Source organism: Haemaphysalis longicornis, unplaced genomic scaffold, assembly GCF_048455015.1.
Source record: "Haemaphysalis longicornis isolate Haplotype H1 unplaced genomic scaffold, Haemaphysalis longicornis Haplotype H1 scaffold_4, whole genome shotgun sequence".
Lineage (NCBI taxonomy): Eukaryota > Metazoa > Arthropoda > Arachnida > Ixodida > Ixodidae > Haemaphysalis > Haemaphysalis longicornis.
Window position 1 is genome coordinate 41290191 of NW_027526361.1, and position 23243 is coordinate 41313433.

At 46.7% G+C, this 23243-nt stretch overlaps 1 protein-coding gene across 1 annotated transcript in view; it reads right to left on the reverse strand.

The window, feature by feature from the left end:
- Positions 1-22688, reverse strand: part of LOC144179730 (sperm-specific sodium:proton exchanger-like) — a 61402-nt gene extending 38714 nt beyond the window's left edge. Inside the window, exons 1-2 of the mRNA XM_077708173.1 lie at positions 22589-22688; positions 354-596 (exon numbers count right to left, since the gene is read on the reverse strand). Of these exons, the coding sequence (XP_077564299.1) occupies positions 354-596; positions 22589-22688 (343 nt within the window). The remainder of the gene's footprint in view (positions 1-353; positions 597-22588) is intronic.
- Between the last annotated feature and the right edge of the window lie 555 nt (positions 22689-23243).

The following is a 23243-nucleotide window of genomic DNA, read 5'->3' on the forward strand; positions in this document are numbered from 1 at the left end:
GCTTTTAGCCTCCACCAGAAAAGCAGCCGCTGTTGCCAAAAACGTAACCCGCGTCTTTGGGCTCAGCATCACAACGCTTTAGCCAGGAATAAAGTTTGAGGTGGTCATGCGACCTTCGCAAACGTCACCGCGCGCAGCCGGTGCGTACGACATTTTTCCGTGCAATGGAATGTCGCGTGCTTTCACAGCGCGGTTGCCTGTTGAAAGCAAATAGCAATGCCGAAATTAGAATTACAGCCACAAGCCGTAGCTCTAGAAAGCCTGAGATTTGCAAAAACACGCGGCTTCCGGTTCTCGTTGCACTTCCAAAGCTAGGTCGCCAGCCGGGCAGAGCGGGTGCAGGTGATACGCACCGAAGGTTCCCACGGAGAAGACCATGATCTCGACCTGGCAGCGGCGGAAGATGTAGTTGTTTATACCCTGCGTGGTGTGCACGACGAAAGCCGGCACGAACAGGCGGATGGCCTGCAGTCCAATGGCTGACTCCAGGATGCGGGTCTGGTTTTTCGAGGTGGTCGAAAGCACAAGCGTGGTCAGCACAAACACCCAGCTCATGTACGGTATGCGCAGCTGTCGCTGACAAGACTTGAAGAAGCCTGGGAGGAAGCAGGGAAGGGTTTCGTTCACTAGAACGCAGATTGCATGGTGTATTTTGTCAAATCGTCGCATATTTGTTTAAAGGGACTACGAAGACGAAATAGAAGTTCGTTAATCAAAACTACCGCATTTCAACCAATAGTCTAGATATTAGGTAAAACAAACAAAGAACGGAGAGAAAAGGCCGTTTTCTCACGGTGGCTTTATGACTTCACAGGGATTTGATCGTGAGAGATTGGCGGCTGCCTGGTGAAGCCACTGCCGATCGCATTGATGCCTCTGGATTCGTTTCAGTGTTCCATTAAACTCTAACGTGCTGCTTACGCAATAATAACTCTGTTTTACTATTAGTGTTATTACGTCACTGACTACGCTGTGTAGAGCGAAATTAGCAAGTTTCTCATTATTTTTCCGGCTAAAAAAGCGTATTTCGGTGCCTGTATAGAGCTGGCCGAGTTACCAAATGGTAATTATTATTAGTAGATATAACGCTGTATTTTGTTCATGCAGTCTCCAAGGAATGAATGTGGGTAATTCATTCAGCTGATGATCCTTTCTTTCCGAAAATAAAGGATAAGCCCAACAATATGCAGCCGAATCAGGTTTACCACGAATTGGGTATTTTGAATGCGGATACAGCAACTGCGTGTAGCCGGTATTGTTATAACGTCGCCCGAAGCATGGATTTCGTATATTGCGTTGAGGGGGCGCAGAAACGGATAGCGAAAAAATAGATTTTGGAATATGCAGCAGATTGAAATATGGAGCCACAAACATGGCAACTGCGTTCTTGCTAAACTGAAATCTAGAGCAAAGATGAAATTTCGGACGCGTACCAATTGCAGTCTCGGTATGTTCGCGTGATTCATTTCCGGCGACGAGAGACAGCGCCCAAAGATAACCGCTGACTTAGTGCGCCGTACTCACATGCTACCAGAAGAAATAGCGTAAAATGAAAGTATGGTCCTTGGTAGCTGCTTTTGTCCCTGGAACAAAATATAAATCAGTGTAAGGTGTGTTGTCACGCCTTGGTGGTTTCGAACTAATGAATTAACGGCTGACATTACTCCTCAAATAACGAAAAGGAATTCTCATACTCACTGCTCTTCAGATACAATCGTGTCGTAGATGATGACTGGTTCGGATATTTGTTCGAGGAGTTCGTCCCTGGAAATGGGCGAGAAAATGGGCACTCGTGACCACGATTCAATAAAAAAAAAAAAAAAAAAACGCGGTTGAATCCTCTGTCATAGAAATCGGAAAATACCAAAGTGGAATGTGCAGCGAAATATGCAGCTGAGAGTGATTTGCGGGTCGGCGGCTGTCTTGTGGGTGTACTTGGCGAGCGACGTCCTGCTGGCTGGTCGCTTCGGCAAAGGAGTAGTCGCATCGTTGTCGTGACGGATATGATGTCAGTGACATTGTAGTGTATCCCGGCATAAAACACTTTCGTGTTAAAATATAAAACCCGAAAATGAACAACCCTAAGTATAACATACTCTTTAGTACTAAAGGTTGCTTCCCCGCAAGAAGACCCTATCTTCAGGGGTGCGCGCTTGACAGGTCGCTTGCTTCGTTGTACTGGCGTCATTTCCGTGATGGATATGACATCATGAAATCTTTGTGTAACCCGGAATAAAACACTTTTGTGTTAAATGCAAACAAAATAGCTCGAATGCTTTATGCAGTTACTTGAGCAGCAAAAAGACACATATCATCCGGACTTCAAGGTGAATGAAGGAGAGAGAGAGAGCGAGAGAGGGGGAGAAAGAGAAAGAGAAGAAAGAGAAAATTGGCAGCGATTTAAAGGAGGACATGGTGACTTTGGGATGCTGTAATTATCTGCAAATGTTATTTCAGGGCGAAGACCATGCTGCCGTTGTTTCGAGCTACGTGCTGTTACATTGGCGAAGGCGTCCCGGTACCGAGCTCCACCGCCTCCGCCATTGAAAACTTGAAAGCGCACAAATAGTCGGCTTTCAAGTTTTCAATGTTGCACCAACTAAACGTGCGCTTTGCAAGTTTTCAGTGATGCACCAAATAGCCCAACTTGCGGTTTTGCCTCCGTCATGTAGTGGTGGCGTGGTGAACGAGCAATGAGCAGAGCTTCTGCCATTGTGTTGACGACAAAAGGACGAGACCAACCCAACTGGTTTACTGCGTGGACAGAGATGAATAGTACGATACAGGGACCGCATACAGCTGACGGGCACTGGGGCGCTCTTAGCTCAGCCCCGAATGTCGACTGACTCGAGTCACTCAGAGGGCGAATTTATACACAAAAGCGGAAACGGTTCCGCCGCCTTCCAGGCCTTTGCACAGGGCTAGTATAAACTACAGACACACGAGAACTCTCTTTCTCGGTCTCGTGAAAGCCGGCGCGCACGCTGAGTCTGAGAGAGAAACGAAAGAAGAGATCTGTGCCAGCAGTGTTCGCTTCCAGATTCAAGTTTCAGCACGTAGAACAGTTGGAACGGGACTCGCGACAGACACGCTCCTGCTTGTCGTACCTTGTCTGACGGCGGTGGGCTTTGCCGCCAGGCTCACGAAGCTTCGCCGCACTACACCACACTTGTAGCACGCGCGCACAGGATAACGGGGGGCTGAATATTAATAGTAATGACTTTCCAGTTAGCACCTGTATGCTAAAAGGTTTCCGGCAAAAATTAGGCTAAACATAGTTGGGTATGTAATATTTCAGTTAAAAAAACAAAACTTTGCGTCGTGTGTTGAATAAAGAAGAGTGGAGCCCTGCGCAAAAGATAATTTATGCCTTTTTCTTGTGAACATCAAGTTATTAGAACAGTAGGGCAATGCAGCCCGTTGTTTTAAGTCGATTTCTTACCGTGTTTTTTAGGGACGAAGCACCTTAGGACCTCGCTTTGCCCGGGGCTTAGCGCCCGTGTACACACTGTTGCGCATGCGCGAGGAGCATTGGATTGGATGGAAATGGATTGAAATTAATTGGATTGGGTTGGATTGGATTGGATTAAATTGAATTGTATCGGATTGGATTGGATTGGATTGGATTGGATTGGAATTGTATATACTGTACAAACGCGTTGTCAATTATTTACATGCGCGAATGGGCAATGCCACGGGTGATTTACGGTAAGAACGATCCCCAGTGCTTCACCCACTCGTCATGATTCACTTCGTGGAGATGCGTGAATTTTTGTACGTCTTCAATGCGCTGCATGGTCCTAACAATAAAGCCGATGCTTCGATTACACTCCAAGGTGGCAGTGTTTCCGACGTAGCGAAAATTTCAAACGCCCGCTTATTCGAGCTTTGCACGTTGTAAAAGTCACATGGCCGTATTCTGAGTATCTCCTCCACTCCGTGTGTTTCCTCGACCCGGCTGAGGGGACGATACCGCAATGCATTTACGTGCGAAAATCACTTTCAAGGATCTCCCCGACTGGAAACTCGAGTGGAGGAGGGATTCGGAATAGGGGTTGTAGAGACACCATGTTCATCATCAGCGGGGCTTGCACTGCAGCGTCAGCTTTGCCACGCGCTTCCCCCTGACCTGATCCCTGAGCATAAACGGAGATGGAATGCGACTCAGTAGCTGGGCGGTCACCCGTCTTCGCCGCTTCTCCAACTTCCGGTCGGGCCCGCTCTTCAATAAAATGTAGGAAGGTGCATCCGCTACAACAGAGTCTGCTTCCTACAGGGTGATGGTGTAGTTATTCCAATGTAATCGAACGCATCGAAACGTCTTCGCGGATTATATTCCAGACAACAAATATGCAGTTCCTATTCCCTGGCAGTGTTGTACGGAACGGCGTTCCTCGAGCTAGTTCCTTTTTGGAGGAACGGAGGAACGCCACCGTTCCATTATGGGTTGGTGGAACTGTAACGGTAACTCGTTAGGTTGGTGAAGGAACGGCAGGAACGGCGTTCCTTCTGCAAACGTTACATTGCTAGGACTTGGCTGTTTTTGATGCCAAGGCTCGAGTACAAAAATCCACAAGTCGCTACTGTGTTTATCTTCCTACAAGCTGGCCAATTTGCCCGGACCGTTCAGCGGAACGTGCTTCCTCGCTGGTCAAAGGCAGAAGGGTAACCACGAAGCGCGCCGCAGCTTGTGCTTGCTTTCATGCCGGTCGAGCTTACGCGGCGTTCGACGGGTGAATAGCGCAGCCGCGAGAATGCTTTTCACCTCTCATCGTTTGTCTGGAGAGGCCAGGGTGCGCGTCTGGGAAAGGTTGTCTAATTCCGAGCGGCGTTACAGGTCCCTTGTGAAACCACGGTATCTGTATATTGTCAGAGGTAATTACCACATTAGAGCGCGCGAGGCGCGGGTGCGTTGCTGTTGGGGGAGTTGCGCTCGCTGTGAGGTCATTCGAAGAGTCACCGCTTATCAATAGGGCTGGGCTGTACTGCTCGAAGTTGCACAGTACGCACGCAGTATCTGAAGGGAGTGGGCCGACGGAGTGCCAGGTCATTTTGTATTTCACGTGTCGTGTTGACAAAGGACAGGAATTTCGTCATTGTTGGGCATAGTTTCGTCGCGCCGTATGGACAACACCTGAGAGAGGCGGACCAAACATGGACGGCAAGCGTTCCGAGTTGCTTTTATTGGTCTGTTTCAACCTGTGCTTTCATCTCTTGTAGTGTTAATGTTTTTGACGCATGTGATGAGGCTCCAACCCCTCGCGGTCGCTTAGCGGCTACGGCGCTGCACTGCTGAGCACGATGTCGCGGGTTCGACTCCCGGCCGCGGCGGCCGCTTTTCTGATGGAAGCGAAAAGCAAAAACGCCTGTGTGTGCGAGGTTTCGGCGCACGTTCAAGGACCCTAGGTGGTCAAAATTAATCCGGAGCCCTCAACTACGGCGCGCCTCATCGCCTGCGCTACGTCGGCGCTACGTCGGCGCGTTAAAACCCTACAATCAATCAATCACGGAGGGCTCAGTGCAAACAAACCGGGGCCTTATAGTGAGACACAAGTCCGATGGAGCGGTCCGCTGCGATGCACAATTGGTCGGAAGCATGGCGGCCACGACTAGCCGTACGGGTAAAAGGAAACTAAAAAGAGAGGAGCCTGTCCCAAACATGGTCAGTCATTTTTCATCCTTATCATTTTTGCCGTTCTTATCAATTCGGTTTGTACATATAAGAAAAAGACTGAAAAGGGGGGGGGGGGGGGGGATGATGCCGTTCCGACACCGATACACCCTCCCCCTGCCCTGCTACTCCCTTGCCCCACGATGGACTAATGTTTATTGTGTCATAATGTCAATTTTCACTTTCAGCTTAGGTCACCAACATGCTTATTCAGTGCCCGCCTGTTATGCCTGACTGTAATCCCTACGCGCGTACAATTTGCGCTTGCAGCCAAGAGTCACCCAGCGTTCCGCGTGTCTGGCTTTTTCGCATGGCTTGCTTTTCGTGCAGAAAGCCAATGTTAAAACATTGGCTACGCGGAGATTGTACGGAGACACGACGTACAAGTCATGCAGCGAAGCCACCATTTCGCATTCCCAGCAAGGTTTAGCAAAAAAGAAGAATGAGGTGGGAGGCTTCCAGGAGAGCATCGGGAAAAGCTTTGCGGATCCCTGAAGTTCCCTCGCGGACACCCTGGGGTCCGCGGACCCCCATTCGAGAACCACTGGCCTAGGGGTACAAACTCGGAATTTGAAGCGAACGGCCTCGGTTCGAGCCCCAGAACGGCTGATTTGTTTTCGAAGGACCAATATGTTTTAATGCATAGCATTCTTGCCGAGTACCCCCACAACCTGGACCGTGTAATGCCTTGCATTTCCACAAAAATGCAGATAACACGGGAGTTCCACTTGTAATCGCTATAATGGCGTAAATAGAGGTAACTGGTCCTAAAATATACGAAAATTACAAAAAAACGCAAAATGGTGAAACGTGTAACGCCCTGCATTTTCACAATAATGCACTCGCGAAAGTTCCACCTGTAATTGTTATAACAGCGTAAATGCAGATATTTCGTTGAACAAAATTTTGAAAAACTTGAAAATAAAAAATATATAAAATAATTACAGAAACTCGCCAAACATAACAAAAATATTTAAAAAATTACGAAAAATATCAAATCGTATAACGCATAGCATTTCCACAATAATGTAGATGTCGCGAAAGTTCCACCTGTAATAGTTTATAATAGCGTAATTGGAGACATTGCAGGAACGAAATTGTGGAAAAATAAAATATGAAAAGATATAAAATAATTACGAAAACTGGTGAACCGTTTAACGCCCTGCATTTCCACAATAATGCAGATTTCGCAAAAGGTCCAGATGCGATCGTTTTAATCACGTAAATGGAGATAATTGATGGGACGGAATTTTAAGAAGCTAAAAATAAAAACATTGAAAAAACGGAAAATAGCAAAACGTATAACGCGTGGCATTTCCACAATAATGCGGATTTCGCGAAAATTTCCCCTGCAATCGTTAAAATAGCGTTAATTGCTTGAAAAATATATTTTGAAAAACTAAATATTAAGAAAAAATATAAAATAATTCCGGAAAATGGAGAACAATGTAACGCCCTGAATTTTAGCAATAATGCAGATTCGAGAAAATTCCACCTGTAGTCGTTATAATAGCGTATATGGAGATAATTGGTCGACCGAAACTTGGAAAAACAATAAATAACAAGAATTTGAAAAATTACGGAAAATGGCAAACTGTATAACGACCTGCATTTCAACAATATTTCAGATTTTGTGGAAGTTCCACCTATAATCTTTATATTAGCGTAAATTAGATAATTGGTACAAAAAATTTGAAACGCTAAAAAATTTAAAAATATATAAAAATATTACGGAAAATGGCTAAGCGTGCAAAGCCCTGCATTTGCGCAATATTGCAGGTTTCGCGAAAGTGCCAAATGTAGTCGTTATAACAGCGTAGATGGAGATAATTTGTGAAACGAAATTTTGAAAAACTAAAAAATAAGAAAAATATTAAGCAATTGCGGAAAATGGCAGTCCGTATAACGCCCTGCATTTGCACAATGATGCAGATTTCGCGAATGGTACACTTCGAATCGTTATAATAGCGTAAATGGAAATAATTGGTCGTACAGGATTTAAAAACCAAAAACTGACTGTAAAAGCGCACTCTCAAGACAAGCTGCATAAGAACGCTACGCGTTAGTAAATAATTCTCTGAATTTCTGCAGAATGTTTTAATGTAAAATGCTGTATTACCTCAATTCTACGCGTTATTTTCGTAAATAAGGGTTATTTGGTATCTTTCAGGCCAGTTTAGGAGTGGGGCGCAGCGTATGAATACGTTTAATTAACGGTCCGCATCGCACCGGAATTGCCAAGCTTGTATTCATCTTGGAAGAGAATATCGCGTTCTGTGGACCCGACAACAGCTTTAATCTGTTGTCAGATAACAAGGCCGCAGCTAGCGTTCCGTTCTAGACAAAACGATAACTATCACTTCAGTTGTGTTCGGAAGCTCTGGCTGAACGTGATTGATTCTGGGGTTCAACGCGCTGGAGCTACACCTGGCCTATGAGGCGCGCCGTAGTGGAGGGCTCCGGATTCATTTCGACCACGGGCGCCCAAGCCACGACACACGGACGTTTTCAGCTTTCGTCTCCATCAGAAAAGCAGCCACCACGGCCACGATCGCACCCGCGTCCTTGGGCGCAGTAGCAGAACGCCTTCGCCACTGAGCCACTGCGACCGGCGGTATTCGGCCGAAAGTGCTGCGCATTCACGACGCAGCAGCAACCCGAACGAATAGCAGCAACCCGAACTCAACTCAAAGCAGTGATAAAGTATGGCGCAATTACTGAATACTGTGAAGTATTGGCAACAACAGACAAAGAAAAGAACTTGCCACAAATAAGGAAGGCTACGAAAGTGACAAGTGCCTGAACGTGCACTACACCCTAAATGAACGGTGACCGAGTCATCAGTATTTCTGTGGGCCAAGCAACAATATTTTTTCCGTGCGCTTTCGTCGTAGCTTAACCTCGTCTAGCCTACCCTACGCTACTGCACCACACCTTACCGTACATTACCAAATCCCATGTAGCGTCGGGTGGTTTCATAGTTTCCTCTTTTCTGCGCAAAGGGTCAGCTTAGGCCGTTACTTATTCGCTTCACAAAGGGCGGCACCTGAAGGTCGAAGGTATAAAAGTGACCAGAGGGAAATGAAGGGAGGTTAATTCTTTTCCACTCAGCCATGTGCTCAGTTAGCCGCCTTTTGTCTCTTCAAGGTACCGTCTCGGCACTACCCCACTTAACCCTACCTTTCCCTACCCCTCTCTACCCTTCCTAAGCCTAGCCTTGGCCTGCTTAGTTAAACTGGCCTAACCTGACCCTATTTTGTGGCCCGGTCGCCTAAAAAAACTGAAACTTATCCACTGGTAAACTCCACAGAATAGGCAATGCGTAACAAAAACACCGCAGCAGTACTGCTACCAATTTAGCGAAGGCACGTCCCGGTAGGGCGCCGACAATCGCGCCCAGTCAAGGATACGGATAAGGATACCGTTCTCAGCAATTACAGCGGCGCGTCATCCTTGCGCAACCACTTGTAATGATGGTGGGAAATTGCGGACAAAACTCACATGATCGGAGAGGTCCCGGGGAAGCTTTGACCGTGTGGGCAAGCCACCAACCCAGGTTGCTGCGCTGTTCTCGGCTGCTCGAAGATCGCACGTCGCACGTCGTCTTCTTTCCGCTCGAGCTCACGCTCGGGCTCGTGGCAACGCGCGCTCGCGGCAGCAGCGCAAGCACGCCGCACGACGAAACTTTTTCGTTCACGACGACGACGTTGATGATGAGGATCAATACTACGAGTTTGTAGCGGGATGACGATTACGACGATGATAATCTTCATGATGATAATGCCCGATGAAATTGCCTCCCTCCGAGGTAATCGGTAAATTGACTTGAAAATTGGCAGTTGCAAAGTTTATTTATTTATTTATTTATTTATTTATTTATTTATTTATTTATTTATTTATTTATTTATTTATTTATTTATTTATTTATTTATTTGTTTGTTTGTTTGTTTGTTCATACTGCAGCCCCCACTTGGGGCTATGGCAGGAGTGAGCATTCAACAGAACAAAAAAAAATTCCGCCATCTCCACGAAGTGTATGATGATGAGAGGGGCGAAGCCAAAATGCTTATTGGTAAAACCGTGAAACATTCGCCCACACATCCTATAAAGACTCGACACGTCATGCTTTCCACCGCTCCGTTGACAAGCCCGTCGACGACGTCGATGCTTGTCGTGATTATGTAGGGCTTATTTGGGACGATGAGAATCTCCACGGGTAAGTTGGCGAATTCGGTGTGCGACATTTCAGCCACCTTGGCCGTCGCCTTCTGCAGAACGTCTTGTGTCGCGTACCCGCGGTACGTGTCTTCAGCTCGCAGGCGACGAACGACAACCTCTTATTCTTCCTCTCCTCCTTGTTGGGTAGCAACGAACGCGTTGAACGTTATGACCTCTTCGGCCAATCTTTGGTTGACCAATCCCTAGGGGGATCCTGCCACAATCGTCATCAATGTGCCGTGTACAATGTGCCGTGTGCGGCCGGGACAGGGCCCGAGAAAGAGGAGCTTTGCCCCTAAAATAGCAATTAAACAGATCAGCAGAGCAATACAGTAAACACAAATCAGAAAGGGCTAGTAAAAAAGTTTCCACCGGAAGGGAGCGAGTGTCACCAGACAATCTATTCCAGAGTTCAGCAGTGAAAGGGAAAAAGCTAAATTTGAATGCGTTGGTTCGACAATGGTAAGGCTTGATATTAGGTTGGTGATTTCTTCTAGTAAGGGAGAGCGAGGCAAATGAGATGTAGGTATTGTCAGACATGCGGTAGACTGAGTGAATAAAAAGTAAAACAATTTCATAGAATCATTGAGTCGGCGCGTGCGTAGTGTGGTAAGTTCAAAGGAGAACAAGGCAAGGGAAGGCGAAAAGTAGCGGTCATAGCGATTACAAATAGATCTGATAGCTTTGTTTTGAACGGCCTCGATTCTATCGATTTCACCCTGCTGGTGTGGGTTCCATACGGGGCCTGCGTAGTCAAGCACAGGACGAATCAGGGTTTTATATATTAGTAATTTAGTGCTTTTTGGGGATTGGGACAGCGTTCGTCTCAAATAACCTAATTTCTTAAAGATTTTGTGCATATAAAGTTAATATATGCTGAGACCAAGATAGATTGCTGGAAAGAACAACACCAAGATATTTGTATTCTGTTATTTTTTTAAAGGTGGATCCGTTAAACGAGTACGTGAAGCAGGAAGGGGACTTACAATTTGAGAAAAACCTAAGCACGGATTTGTTAAAATTGATACTCATTTGCCAGGTTGCACACCATTCACAAAATTTAGTAAATGAATCATTTGGACGATGATGAGCTTCAGGAGAGTCAATGGGTTCATACAAAACACAATCATCTCCATAGAGACGAATTTTAGAGGTGACGTTATTAGGCAAATTGTTAATATATAGTAGGAACAGTAACTGGCCAAGCACAGAACCTTGTGGAGCGCCTGAAATAACACTACCAATATCGGAGTCAGTCGAGTTATAACAAACGTATTGCGAGCGCTCAGAAAGAAAATTAGAAATCCAAGTAACTAGTTGTATTTTTACATAGTAATTTATAGTGAAGTACAGTGTCGAACAGTGACGATAATTACGACGACGATGATCTTCGTGATGATAATGACGGATAAAATGCGCCCCCTCCGAGGTAATCGGGAAATCTACTAGAAAATTGGCAGTTGCAAAGTTGACGATAATTACGATGGGGGTGATCTTTATGATGATAATACCCGATAAAAAGCCCCCCTCTGAGGTAACGGGGAAATCGACTAGAAAATCGGCACTTGCGAAGTTGACGATAATTACAACGACGATGATCTTCGTGATGATAATGCTCGACAAAAATGCCCCTCTTTGAGGTAATCGCGAAATCGAGCAGAAAATCGGCAGTTGCGAAGCTGATGATAATTACGACGGGGGTGATCTTTATGATGATAATGCTCGACAAAAAAATTGGGCCCATCTCCCCGCGAGGGGGACTCGAGTAAATGCGTCGCATAGGGTGTGGGTGTATTGCGTTAACGTTTAGTGTTTAGGGAGTTGGTGGTAGTGAATGCGTTGTATCAGCAGCTTCTTGACGTAGTTTGCATGAGTCAAGGATATAAGGCGCGTTCGTAGCCTTTCATTCTGTGTCGGTTTTGTGGCGCAGTGGGAAGAGCACCATGTACCTCGCGTTCCGCCCACAGGTAGTGAATGCGTTGTATCAGCAGCTTCTTGACGTAGTTTGAATGAGTCAAGGATATTGGCGGTGAGCGCGAACACGGGCGGCGCTGCGAAGCGCGCCTCCGTGACGTCAGCATTCTCGCATTTGTCGTCTGCTTCACTCAGGCTCGCTCTCCCTGCTGTTTCTTTGCGCTCGGTTAGCGTCTGATGCTTGTCCGCACCAGAATTGGCGTGTGGGTAAATTTTTATCATAATAATAGGCTTAAAATCACTTACACTAGCTCATGGTGTCAGTTAAAGTATAGTTTTGGATACCGCTACGGAAGAAAACATTGCCGGCGTCGCCCCATTCCTTGCGAAGCAGGTCCTGTGCGGAGCGCGAAGAGTCGGAGCCAGGCGTCAGCTTCTAAATTATGTAATGTTTCGAACAAAGGGAAGACCAAGCTGATATTAACCGATAACAGCGAAAAGGGAAGACCAAAACAAATTCTAGGCCTTCAGGGCTGTTGGCTTTGGCAGAAGGCATTACGATTCCCAGTAATCATAAGTAAGCTAAAACAGTTTTTGCAACCTTGCCGAACGCTCGAACGTATTGTGTCACATCACTTTACGTTGTCAAGGCATGAAAGTTTGCCGACATGCACTATGGGCTGCAAAAACTGTAGGTTGAGTTTCAAATAACCTACTGTGTATATAGGCGCGTGATGATTTTATACCAGGCATCTAACCAGTGTAGAGGCTTATTGAGCAAAAACGAGTAACGTCTACGTTAAATATACAGTAACACTATGTTTGTTCAGACCTGGAGGGATATTACGGTACATTTTCCACAGCCATATCTTCCCGATATTCGGATATGCGTTATAGAAAAACTGCACTCAAGAGGAGGAGGAGGAGGAACGGGAGGAGGAGAAAACTATATTTAACAATTAAATCGAGCTGGTTAATGGGCCTGTTCCTGAGTCCAGGACAAGAGAGTAAAAGTAATTTTCTTCAATTTATAGAACGCCATCCCGAGTAGAATAAGATTTGTTCTTTGCGCCTGGAATGGTTGGAAAGCAATAAAGGGCTACTTGTAATATATGCAGGTATACTATTTGCTGCGTTAGTTAGCGAGTATATCATGCCTTCAACACCGTAATCATGCCATCATTGTTCGGGTTGAGAGTGAGTTCATTATGATAACGATATGATTATATACGATAGAAATTCGGAGCACAAAAGCCGCCTTCGAGTACTGTGGACAACGTTGTTTAGGGCGTGATCGCGGTGGCGTAGCACAAACCTTCTCATTGTATTTGCATGTGAATTAACAAAGCACGCTGCGGATATGCACCTTACATGCACGCAGCCGTAATAAAAGCCAATTTGTGAAGAAGGGAATTTATGCCATACAACATAAAGGAAATATCCACACGATCTTTGTGAGCCTCCCAAACATCCCAAAACCTCCTAATAAGGCGTTTGTGACGGCGCAGAAAAATTAATGCGTTGGGCAGAAAAAAAGCAAGAAACATTCATCTGATACAAGACAACAACAACGAAAGAAATAGAAGAAAGCCGCTTTATTTCCTGCTGTGCGATGCGCGTGTAGGGACCGCTGTTTGGTACGTAGCGTTAGACTGTTGAGTCTTCATAAGAGCATCTCAAAAATACTGCAGGGAAGCCTACGCATTTTAAATAGTTATCGAGAAGCTCTGATCCCTGATCCTCGCGAATAAGCTAGAAAGGACGGGTTACACACGATCTTCTGACCGATGCTCTGAAGAAAGTTGTTCTCTATCTCCTCCTGTGTTGCAAACTTGTAGGGGGATACAACTTCGAATTATTCAGATACATCAGAAGCGGGCAAAATAACTGAGTCACTAGAAATACGCTTTTAACGCACTGCAGCAACAAAGCGGACAATTTCTAGCACAGGCACTGCTGAGTCACAAGCGAGTGTAGCAGACGAAAGCGGCGCGAGTCCCTAAGCCGACGTCAGAGCCAGGGGGCGCCACTCAAACATCTCACCGCCAATAAGGCGCGTTCGTAGCCCTCCATTCTGTGTCGGCTTTGTGGCGCAGTGGGTAGAGTACCATGTACCTTGCGTTCCGCCCGCAGGGTCGTGGGATCGAAACCAGGCGCCGGTAGGTATTATTTTTTTTATATAGTGTAGGGGGAGGGGTGCGGACTACGATGGACAACTAGAACGGGTGACATCGTGAGTTAAAGAAATGCTCTGCATTTAAAATGCCCCTCTTTGAGGTAATCGCGAAATCGAGCAGAAAATCCGCAGTTGCGAAGCTGATGATAATTTCGACGGGGGTGGTCTTTATGATGATAATGCTCGACAAAAATGCCCCTCTTTGAGGTAATCTCAAAATCGAGCAGAAAATCGGCAGTTGCGAAGCTGACGATAATTACGACGGGGGTGATCTTTATGATGATAATGCTCGACAAAAATGCCCCTCTTTGAGGTAATTGCGAAATCGAGCAGAAAATCCGCAGTTGCGAAGCTGACGATAATTTCGACGGGGGTGGTCTTTATGATGATAATGCTCGACAAAAATGCCCCTCTTTGAGGTAATCGCGAAATCGAGCAGAAAATCGGCACGTGCGAAGCTGACGATAATTACGACGGGGGTGATATTTATAATGATAATGCTCGACAAAAATGCCCCTCTTTGAGATAATCGGGAAATCGAGCAGAAAATCGGCAGTTGCGAAGCTGGCGATAACAAAACATTCGTGCGTTCTCATTTTTTCGAGGAAGAATGTGATCTTTGTCGTGTGGTTATTCACAACACTGAGCAGGGTGAAGTTTTCCACAGTGTCCACGAACAAAGGGGCCGTTTCTACTCCTGCAGTTTCGGACGCTGGGAGTTTTTCCACGTAGCTCCTCAGCCTACTGGTCATACATTTCTTCGTTATATCCGATATTGCGCGCGGCTCTCGCGATTTCAGTTCCTTTATAAAAGAATAATTTTCATTGTAAGGAAGCGTGTCCAACCAAAGTTCGTATTTAGTTCGATGTAGCCGATAATTTGCTATATCGACAATGAGCTTCTGACAGCAGCTGTCATCGTCACAGGCCAATTCACCTGAGTGAGGATGTTATGGCTATGTGTTATAGGTTTAACGGAGGGACACAATGATGGGGAGCCTAATGACTAACCAAGAAATGCCAAACTCACAGTATGTCAAGGGGCTTGGACCTGTTGTCGATGTTTTAAGTCAAACGTTACAACACATTTCCTGGGTCTACCTTTAGCCAGCTAGAGCCGCTGAGCCGTGGTGGCGTCAAAGATGCCGTGCTTGACATGCATTCTGGAGGCCCTGAATTCAATTTCCACATGGTCGCAGCTTTTCACAAGTTTTTTTTTTTTTTTTTTTTCAAGTCAATTACTTCGCTTCCGTTCTCTTTGCACTACCGGTCAACAGGGACCGTTTGGCTGCTAGAGACACCGGAAGGCGGCTTTTCCAGAGCTACAGTTGCTGTTCCACTGTTATACCCGGTTACAACTGCCTCGTCACCGCAGCCGGATGTCACTCCGCGCGGTGCAAGTAGTGCGTTACTGGGAACATTTTGAACATGGCACGAGTCGTTTTAGTGTTTTTTTTTGTAGTTTATATACTTATAAATCACTGCAGCGATGACAAACAAACTACGTGAGAAAAGGCAGACGACATCACGCATGCATAGCAGTCTCCTTTCAAAACGCGCGCGCCCGTTGGCATCCAGGTCCGTCGCTTAGACGTAGTGATACCGTACACAAGCTATTGCCGTTCTTAACTTGTTCCCGATTATAGTTGTTACAGTTATGGTGCCGAAATTCAACCATGTACAAATCGCAGGCTTCTTATAAATGGTACAGGTGATTTTCTAGATTCACAACATTGCGCGTACTGTCGAGACATGTGGCTTCAGCGGCATCGACATTTACGAACCTCCATTCACAAAATTTCCCCCGCAGCATAAAGAAATTTAAAAAGATGCCCGTGTATCTGCTCCTTTCGTTGCAAATGTCGACGACAGACGATAGTCGACTGGCGCCCCTGCCAAGTAAACGCCTCCCTTCTCTTTCCTGCTCACCTCTTATGCTGTTCCTCTCCCGCCTCGTTCCTCCCAAGATAACACGCTAGAGGTTTGCTCAAGTCAATTTAAATTTACCGCGTTCCACTGCTCCAAGCCGGGTGCCTCGATGCCAGCGCTGCCGTACGGCGGAGACGCGCGTGAATCGAGGCGCTCTACTTCAACTTTTATAGAACCACATTTTCTTACTCCACGTGCGTTACAAGTAGAACGTGGAGCCTATCTGGAGCCTATTTTGTTGCTGTCGCCGTGTGATTTCTCAAATGCCGCCAGGAGCGCGGGCAACATGAGGCAACGGTTTTCTGCAGTAGATCTAGTATATCATTTGCTATCGCAAAAACCAAGCATCATGAATTTCTTAATGAAGGAACACTGCAAATATCACTTATGTATTGACGTTCTGCCTTATGTTTGCGTAATGTCTTGTTCTTGTTCAACAATGCTGACAAGTATAAACATTAACACCGGACTTAGACGTTTAGATTTGGCTGGGCGTATGTATATATTGCGCAGTTTGTTTCTCTTTGGCCGGGTGGCTGGATCGAGTCACAGACAGACAGGCAGACAGACATACAGATAGAGCAGAATTTCTGCGTTTAGGTAGCCGAAGAAAGACTACCGTATTTAAAAGGTGCACACTGGTAGCTTAGCAGCTTCCAAGTAGTAAATTACATGGAACCAGTACTGCACCTCCTCACGGCGCTCTGGACCTGTCTCACAGCAAAATGCACTACACAGCAAAATCGGTGTTTTATGTGGTTGATACCTCTATTTTATTCATTATGCAAGCTTCCCGACACCGGAGTTCGTTACAGCGGAGAGCTGTGGGTGAAAAACATGACCGGCATGACACTTTCAACAGGGACGGGACTACCTCGTCTCCGTAGCTTCACCCAGCAAGGCCGTGGCACTCAGCATCGAAAAGAGTTGCACCAGAAAACACAGCCAGGCCTCACATCTCGGGTTCTCCTCATGGTAGAAAAAATGGTTAATCAAAATTGCGACTGCTTGTTATCAGGCTTCTTTACTGGCACTGTGCTGACATTGACGGCAGGTGACAGCAGCAAGTCCGTACAATGTCGCGTTCCAGGGATACTATTTGTGTTGACACTGAACAAGTTTTGTACACAACAAAGTGATCCCTTCCTTTCTTGTTTTCCTGTAGTTGATTACATGCCATTAAATAATGCATGCATAACAAAAATTCATCGCAGATGGGCTCGGGTACATCAAATTATTTGATATATTGAACGGTCCCTTCATCTTCCATCTACCTCAGTGGTAATGTACAAAACATGCAATTATGTGATACGCAGCTTGCCGCACTGCAAACATCATTCCATGCCAGTTACAAAAGAGTGGCTACTTTATTGATCAAAATACAATACAAAAAACAGATGCTCGAGCACAATTCAGCGCATGGGATTTTCCTATGTTTTCACTGTATCGGTAGACACAGACAGATTTGTAAAGGTCAGCCAGACATGGATCCGTAGATCAGTTTATTTTTTTCTGACGTCGGCGTTAAATAATATTAATTTCATTTCCGTGCAGGCGCTGATGACTTTATGGTTGTCAACTACCATGTTACTGTAAACCATTGCCTTTATTGTACGCACAATGAGAACGCAGTCCCGGGTGGACAGGTATCACTGATACAGGATAGGCATGGGAGGAACCCATTAGGCTGCAACGAGAGGCGGGCACGCATCCGTCCCCACTAGAGCGGCAGGACGAGCGACGACTACAGGCAGGCTAGGGGGTATACTGTGACTGGAGTAAGGAGGTACTGAAAGAGAAAGAAGTTCTCGCATTTCTTACTCATTCACATTCATGAGTATGAATAATCAAACAACGTTCACGCAGCACTAAATAAGAAATATGCGCAAATTCAGAGAACTGTCTACTAATGAGCATTCTTATGCGGCTTGTCTAGGGTGTGAACCATTTGCTACTTCAGTCCTGTCTAAATGAAAAATAAAGTTCGTTTTTGTCACTCGCGGATTTTTCGGACTGCTCTTTTATTTGGGCTGTTTTTTGTTCCCCTCTGGGTCCGCAAAATCGGTCGGCTACTGTAATTGCTAAGCAGTTCACACGTAAAACGTTTGTGATTTCTAGCGCTATGTTCGCTTAACACATTGCAGGGCAATTTTCTTTTGTGCCACACAATTAACTTTATGTATTGTGCTTGTCTAGCTACATGAGCTACTCTAATCCCATACAATCCAATCCAATTTCATGCAAGCAAAGCCCGCACCCGGGAGTCACGGCGTGCAGTGTCCCCTAACAAGCGCGGCCGTGCTCAAACAGGGAACACAGTCTACGTCATCAAGAAGGCCAATGCATCCGCCTTTAATTCGTTCGTTCCTTCATTAATTCGTAATTAATACGTCGCTAATTATGGTGTCACTCACGAGGAACTTTTCCCACCCGTTCACATGTGGCGTTAGTTGGGCCTGGAAAACGAAGGAACCAACCAATCAGCCAATAAATGTTGAAAGCACCCAAACAACAATACCTACCAACCTGGATTAATGTTGTTAACCGGTTCCCGAAGCTTGAAGTGAAGCACGGCGATTGCGGATGGCCTACATCTCTCCCCCCATAAAAAAATCACCCCAGGTCACTAGCCAGTGACTGCTACGCATTAAAATGGCCAAACCGTGGATTAAGCGTGGCCGGTTCAGCCGGACACTTCTGCGGATATTTCATTTTACCCGATAGCGAGGCCAAGCACGCGTTTTGTTTTTAACGATAAGTGGCATACACTACATATTGAATAGGGAGTGCTTGTGTCGCCTTTGAACACGTACACATTGTCGGACGTAATTAAGTGGTTGTCTTATTTGTGATAGCTACCACCACCGTGAGGCTAGCCTCACGGTGGTTTTTGTTGTCTGATAAATCTGCTGTGCTATGGAATCATGAGGCCAGGAAGGTCCTGCGGTGCCAATAGCCGAATGACACCCATTCCATTTCGTCTGGATTCCGTGTACATTCCCGGCCGAAGCAGCGCCAGAGTTAGGCCTTCATCAGAATTACTGTAAAGTAATTTTTACTTACTGCTGCTTCATCTTCGCCTGACTAAGCCGCCTCGTGTTTCACATGGCTTTAACGGCGTTTGAGCACAAGGTATTAGAGTTTTGTCTATTTTGCTCTCGCATGCGCAATGGTGTCACCTAATACCTCCTTCGAGATGTCTCGAGCACTGTTAGCACTTGTGTTCATGAAACTCCTCTACACGACTTGGAGTTTTAGTCATAGCAGCGACTAAACGTTCCTCCGAAGTCCATGTTCTCCCCGAATTCTGCTTTCCACCGATAGCTATGCACACCTCTGCCGCGTTTTGTGTATTCGGTGAACCGTTCGACTCCCACCCATCCGTGCGAAATTTAATTCCCGAAATCCCCGCTAGGCGGTTCTTGCGCAGCGTTCGTGAAACATAGACGAGTGTAAAACATAGATATATTAGTTTATTTGGCAAGGTTACATGTTATTTGCTTGTAACATAGGGGATACCATTAGCAATCAAAGGAATAAAACAGGCAAGTCGATTGCTGACAACCGACGTCCCGTTTAAAAGGGAGGGCCAATAACCGTCGTCATCATTATCATGGAGCTCTCGCGTGTACTCCTGAAAGACGAGACCTGCCCCAACAGGCGGCTCCGAGTGAACTCACCTTTCTTTCCATTTTTTTTATTAGCCACAAGAGCAGTGAAAGCGTCGTCGAAAAGAAAATTGTTTTGTTCCAAGATGTTCATTCGAAATAAGGCTGGGGCTCAATTTCCCTCCTACACGATGGCAATGTAATGCAGCAGATGGGTAGCGCCGGCATCATAGGAGCACCCACAGCATGATGTCTGGACGCACTGCCGCAACAGACTGCTTCGTGTAGAGGCACCCGTCCGTCATCATCGTCGGCAGGAAGCACGGACAGACGGGTCGGCCGCCGAGGTGGCTGCTACTGTTTGCCTGGCACGACAAGGGCAGAAAATAAGCAGAGGTTAGGCTAAGCATCCAGGGCTTGCACACATAGTAAAAATAAGACAATGAAAACGTGAGGAGGTAAATCCGGTCTCGAGTACTAAGGTGAAGAGCGGTGGATACAAAGTGCAACGCACGCTTCCGCGCCATCTAAGGTAACACCTGTAAGGAGTTGGGCGACTTATGGCCTAGCCGTAGGCCTTCTACCATGGAAACACAATTCAGGAGACCTGCAAGGAATGCCGTCCTGCGAGCATGAGAGCAATGAAAGAAGGAGGGGGGTTGCAGGACTGTATTGAATAAAGAAAGGCAAGCTCCACAAGAGCAATGGCGCAGTGTGTGTATTGACACAAAGGAGATAAACGCTGTGGTTACCAGGATGCCTTCCATGAAACTATATGTGGCCTTTGGTGCGCACCCTCCCGCATATTTTTAGTAATATCACGGGCGAGACGACCGTTCGGCATGCCAGTGACTTATCACCGTGGTTAGCGGTCAAATAGGAGGGAGTGCACACAGGCGCAAAAAGCTATTTCACGTGCGAGCATCGTGTGCTGCGATGTTTCCTTGAGACTGATATACCCCCTATCCCGGTATCTGCATGATTTTGTTTACGTGAAGACGGGGTTATTTGAAGAACATGCGCCTCTCCAATTCGCGTTTCATATATACCTTTTGTATCACTTGTCCGGCATGTGCGTCAGGAATGTCTACCATGCTTAGCTATCTTTGCCGACGAGCGAAAAGGCCTTCGCAGAAAAGAAAAGAAGCGGGTATGTTGCTTTAAGGAGAACAGCGTAGCAGGCAACACTCACACAGCAGACAATTCTATGCGCCAATTTCGCCGCTGAACACCATGATAAGGCACTGACATTCCGATCGGTCACCGCTCCCGCGATATTATTAAAAATTTGGGAGGGTGTACGTATATCGCGTGCCTAGCATTGAGTTTTTTCATCAAGGGAGCGCATTACTTGGCGGGAGTCCATGTTTTTGAGCAATAATGCCTGTTACGGGTCCATTACAATCGCTTCGCAGGCAGTTGAGGTTGCGGCAGTCCGTCAGGGAGCATAGTGATCCAGCGTACTCGCAATGAAGCTGCTCCCGAGTAATTGCATTCCCCTGACCCTCGCAGCCTTCCGCGGCAGCTGAGGGCAATGGGGTAAAGGCCGTTTCCCGTTACAATTTCGCGGAACAGAAAAGCCAGGCGCTCAGGTACACGTAAACGTATTTTGTTTCATTTCAAGCCTTAGGCGTTCTTTTCCCAGCTCTAAAAATAGCATTTGTCCTTGCACTGTGCCCGTAGCGACTCAGACAATTTCGAGTATTGGGCGAATGGATTGACGACGAGCCACGTCAACTCCATCCTGAACTCACCCCTTTACGTCTGAGCAGGCGTGTACGCACTACCTGTATTACAGCTTTCGTGCGTATACACGCCTGGCACGCGAAGCAAGAATTTATTTTGTACCCAATCACGCCCATTCATCTGCTGTGCGTCAATATCAAACGATATGTTCAGTGTCTACTACCAGGCTTGCTAATGTGATGCGTGGCGTGCATGTAGCCGCGGCCAGCGTGTGCCGGATATATCTTGCGCACATTCCTGCAGAACTTTTAAGAGCAGAGGTGTTCAGGCCGACACAAATGTGTCCGGCGTAGACAGAAAACCCCGAGCGCACGTGAGCGCGTGCGTCGCGACGACCGCCTGGTGTCTACAAGGCTTGCGCGTGGGCCTGTGCCACATGAGGAGCTCCCGCCTTCGTCGTCGTCGTCGTCGTCGTGTAGCGACCGGCGCGCCACGGGTCCGCCGTGCCGAAGACGATGATGACGAATCTGCCAAGCCATATCCTTTCACAATCCACACGTGCACATGGAGACGGCCACCGGGCCAGCTGACGAAGAAGTGGAGGCGAGGACGCGATACAAGAGGATTTTCCTTACGCGGCTGTGCCGTCGGAAGACGACGAACAAAGGAATGACGACGATTGCTACTGAATGAAACACTGCACTTACTTTAATGGTCCTTGTTTTACAGTGTCGTACAAAACGGCCTTGCATTTCTGGGTCCTGCCGCTCCCTCTCTCCTGGGATCCGCTGTCAATGCGAAAAGAAGCTAAAGGTCGACCCCCAGTTCTGCTGTTTCTCCGGCCCTGCAGGACTAGTGCAAGCTGCGCCAGTTTTTTTTCTCTGAAGAGTTTAAATACTTTTGTGCCTATGTTAACACTGCATGGTATCGGCGCTTCCTTCTGTGACATTGTTCATGACTAATCCTATAGTATAGGTCTTTTTCCCGAACGCAGCGTGAACGGGAGCGGCAGTTGCTATCTCGACTTGGCCTGTAAGGCTACGTTCAGACTGCCGACGCTAAAGCCATATCGTGTTCTACGGACGTAAAAAAAAAACGGCGTGTCACACAGTTCGGTTGGCTGAGACGTGAAATGGTGTCATTCTTAAAAGCTATTACGACATTTGCGGCAACAGAACGAACCCGGCCTAACGCGCAACAAAATCAAATGAAGGACGTGACGTACAGTGACACGCGCTTGCCTGTCATTGTTGCGCTTCACGGTAGCCTATGCTGTAACTTCTCTCTGGTAGATTCTCTTCATGCACACAAGAGGGGACGGCCGACTCCGGAACCCGCTACTGTGGACATGTGCAAAAATGTTTACCACTATAGCATCAAGCTCACCTTTGACGCACCACGTCCCACCGCAGGGCTTAGGGCAACACTCGAGACCCCTGGCCGCACACTCTGCCAGGGTGCAGGTGGTGTATGCGCAGTCGCTCATTATGCCTTTTGTGCTAGGGCACGACGCTTCGGTACAGCTTGCGCTCAACACTAGCGCTAACACTACGGCGATGGAAGCCATATCAGAAACAGCGCACAGGGCTAAATGCGTGCGATTGAATGCCGACATTCCCGGAGGACAGCGCCATTTCCCAAATGGATTGCTTCGATCGCTTATGACACCACATCAAACCGTGGTGAACCAAGGAAACCACGTCAGATGTCCTGAACAGCTGCACTGAACGTAAACTGCACAGGCTTCATCATCTGTAACGCTACACACGGCAAATAGAAAGGCTGTGGCAGGGACTGGTCACTCAAACTTCTTCATTATTATTTTTATTTGCTTTATTCTGGTACTTTGCTTTTGTTCTGACTTCCTTCATTTATTTACGGCATATTTATCCCCTTCATCGGGCCTGTATTTTACCTAGCCGTATTATGGAATTCTTTTTGCCATTACGTCGTTGTTTAAAAATTGTGGGCGTTCTAACATAAGCTGATATAATTTGTTTCAAGATATGGTCACCAATAGACATGAGTTAAAATAGCACAA